The 2,972-nt window shown below is 35.2% G+C and overlaps 1 protein-coding gene across 1 annotated transcript; it reads right to left on the reverse strand.

Moving 5' to 3' along the window:
- Nucleotides 1–241: 241 nt before the first annotated feature.
- LOC117110958 (signal recognition particle receptor subunit alpha-like) lies at nt 242–2,966 on the reverse strand. Its single transcript, XM_033253811.1, has 5 exons — nt 2,913–2,966; nt 2,248–2,363; nt 1,350–1,436; nt 880–1,052; nt 242–702 (listed from the first exon to the last, which is right to left on the reverse strand). The coding sequence occupies exons 2-5, from the start codon at nt 2,339–2,341 to the stop codon at nt 460–462; spliced, it is 597 nt and encodes a 198-aa protein (XP_033109702.1). The 5' UTR covers nt 2,342–2,363; nt 2,913–2,966; the 3' UTR covers nt 242–459.
- Between the last annotated feature and the right edge of the window lie 6 nt (nt 2,967–2,972).

The raw sequence follows: 2,972 nt of genomic DNA on the forward strand, positions 1-2,972 counted from the left end.
GACCAGACTTTTTTATACCTTGTTTAGTGAACCCGCCGCTTGCCAATAATGATAATTTTGAATGAAAATGAAATTTTATTTTTGATCTATTAGCACACCTGCTGCTACAAAAAATGGAAATTTCAGAAAAAAATAAAAGTTCCTTATTTTTATTACCACCGCCACTGCCTTGAAATCTCCAAAAATAAGATATGTGTATTTCTTCCTAATTATATAAATCTAAAGCATTTAATCATCACATTACTACACTGTTTTACAGTACATTCACCAAAATATTTTTTTTAATTTTCTCCGCCACTTGAATGTTTTTGGTAAACTATTTTCTAAATAAGAAAACAAAATACTATTTCCGCCATCTGCTGACGGTCTTTAAAAAATTAAGTTCACCTAACAATGTATAAAAGAAGTCTCACCTTACCATCCCACTTTCTATGCTTCATTTTTACTACAATCATAAAACTAATATAAATTAAGTTCTTCATGTTTACCAAATTTGATGGCTTCCATGGCAATGCCTGCAGCGTCCTTGCCGTAGCCTTTCTCAAACAACTGCACATTAAGTTGATTACTGCCCTCTTCAGCGGGGTGTAGCGCATTCAGTCGACGTGTGTGTGTGCGCAGTTGCTCCACCGCTCCGGATCGGAATGTGTCGCATGCAGCGATCATTACACGAAAGTTGTTCTCCAAAAGCCAGAAACAGATCTTAGGAAACAAAAATTTGGTTTTATTTTCCTTTTTGACTTTGAAAATTAATTTTTGTTATTTTTTTTTATAATCAAGTAATTAAATATTATTAAGTTGCTTTCTCACAAGAAACAATATAGCAGAAAATATGATACATATTTATTTTAGTATACACTACTTGTCCTGAAATTGTACCTTGGCCAGATTGGTTGATTTCCCAACGCCATTAACTCCGCAGAAGGTAACAACATACGGCCGATTCTTAGCCTGGCATTCCATGATGTCTCGTAGAATATCAATGCGTCGATGAGGCGACAGAAGCTGCACTAACGACTCCTGGATACCTTCGCGCACGGTAGAGGCGATACCTAATGGCAAAAAATAAAACTATAAATATTTAGTTTGATTCTGTAGCTTTATATACACTAAATGTAGCATATGATTAACATAGTTCTTCGATGAACTGCTATATTCAATGTGCGCACATTTCAACTGTCAGCAAATGTGCGTAGGTGAAGGATTGTTGTGTGCTACACCTAAGCCAATCATAGGGTAATAGTTTTTTCCCCTCTCAACCAAATATGGTTTTTTTATACTGGCATTAAGGAGACAATCTTGTGTACTAGTATAGAAATATTTTTTATTAACAAACTTAGTAAACTTACGGTCGAATGTTCCAAGGATTTTCCCCTCCAATTTGGTTGCAACTGAATCGCATATCTTTTCAGCAATGTCTGCTGCTACGTTCTTACCTGAAGACGCAAAACAAATTTACTAGACTTACTACAACTGTTTGTAAAACAATAGTGCTTTTCCTTATTGACACAATGAGAACTGATGTTAAAATTATAAAGTAAAAAAAATTACATGAAGAACCACTTTATGAGACTGAGGATTTAAGTAGGGGTGCAATGGTACTGGTAAGCATTAAATGGAGATTTCCAACTGCTGTGCTATAGAACCTTACCCTGAGAAGGACAGTGGATTCTCAGCCAGTCTACCTTGAATAAATTTTATGGGTTGAGGGCAAAGATTGTTTATGAATTTAGCTGTAAGTTTGTCTTCAACCTAGCTGTAGTCCAAATTGACGGAGGACTGGTTAGGAAAAAGTTGAGGGTTAATGTTCCTCACCCCATACACCCGTGTACCAACAGAATAAAATTTGTGGCAAAGACAAGCCAAAACAGTCACTCGTCGCAAAAATTGATTTGAGTTATTAATACAGTGTTAGAGAGTAAAATAATAGCTATAAAATGGTAAAAAAATCATTAAAATCGGACATTTCCTTATGAAGTTACAAGCATTTAACCACACAGCTGTTTAAAGAACAATATATGAGAAATTAACCGTCAAAGTCAAACTATCTTTAAATCCTTAAAAAGTATTGTTTTAACATTGAAAATGGGGAAATAACAGCATAGAATGATGTGTAGATATATAAAGGTTAGTTTAGTGCAATAAAATAGATTTTTAAAAATTTGACATTCCAGCATGTTTTGGCCATTTTCTCGGAAACACGATTTGCGACGAGTGACTGGTTTGGCTTGTCTTTGCCACATTTACCAATGAGATGGTCTCGCATCTTGGTGAGCACTGGATCCATGTCCTCTTTTGATAAGGTCTTTGAACTTACAAGTCCTTTAAACATGTTAAACATACCAAACCCTCCTCTCGTCTCTCTGTGGAAAAATACAAACATACTAGAATTAATATTTTCCTATCCTAACAGTAAAATTATATTAATTTAAATGAGTAATTAGCATAAAATTACATATAGGTTCCAACATTAATAATCTTTTGTCTTTTATTGTCACCTTGCATTGTGGTATATTTGAAACCAATCAATAATCCAACTCAAGTTATCACAGCAAGACCAAGACGAAGAAGAACAGGGGAAGGAAGACACAATAGCCTCACCAGAGCTTTGAGGAGGCTAGAATAATTTCAATTAAAGTAGAATTGTTTGAAAAAGGATATGGGAGTTGTCATCTGAGGTACAGGTCATCTCATTTAGTTGCTGAACAAGCTTTGGAGACTTTTACACTGAAATTATTTTGATAAAATATTAAAATGGCTAAAATATTGGAGCTTCCTGGGGAAAAATATGTCCCTGAGCCCCATTCAAACTTCCCCCCTCAAACAATATGTCCTTCGTTTGCACTTCACGCCACCTCTTGAATCTGCCCCCTGTTAACTGTATCTGTATTGTAACAATAATGGATTCTTACGTAGACTTTGGTTTGTCCTTTTCTTCCTCCACCTCCTCTTCTTCTCCACTTGATTCATCA

This window comes from Anneissia japonica, unplaced genomic scaffold, assembly GCF_011630105.1.
Source record: "Anneissia japonica isolate Jap-2015-1 unplaced genomic scaffold, ASM1163010v1 scaffold26609_len2972_cov158, whole genome shotgun sequence".
Taxonomy (NCBI): domain Eukaryota; kingdom Metazoa; phylum Echinodermata; class Crinoidea; order Comatulida; family Comatulidae; genus Anneissia; species Anneissia japonica.

What these genes read in the sequence shown, in the direction of transcription:
- LOC117110958 (XM_033253811.1), bottom strand. Translation starts at nt 2,341, where the DNA reads ATGTTTAACATGTTTAAAGGACTTGTAAGTTCAAAGACCTTATCAAAA. An exon ending in GATGCGAGACCATCTCATTG is followed by an intron (nt 1,437 to 2,247) that starts GTAAATGTGGCA and finishes TTGCGTCTTCAG; the next exon opens with GTAAGAACGTAGCAGCAGAC. An exon ending in AATCAACCAATCTGGCCAAG is followed by an intron (nt 703 to 879) that starts GTACAATTTCAG and finishes TTGTTTCCTAAG; the next exon opens with ATCTGTTTCTGGCTTTTGGA.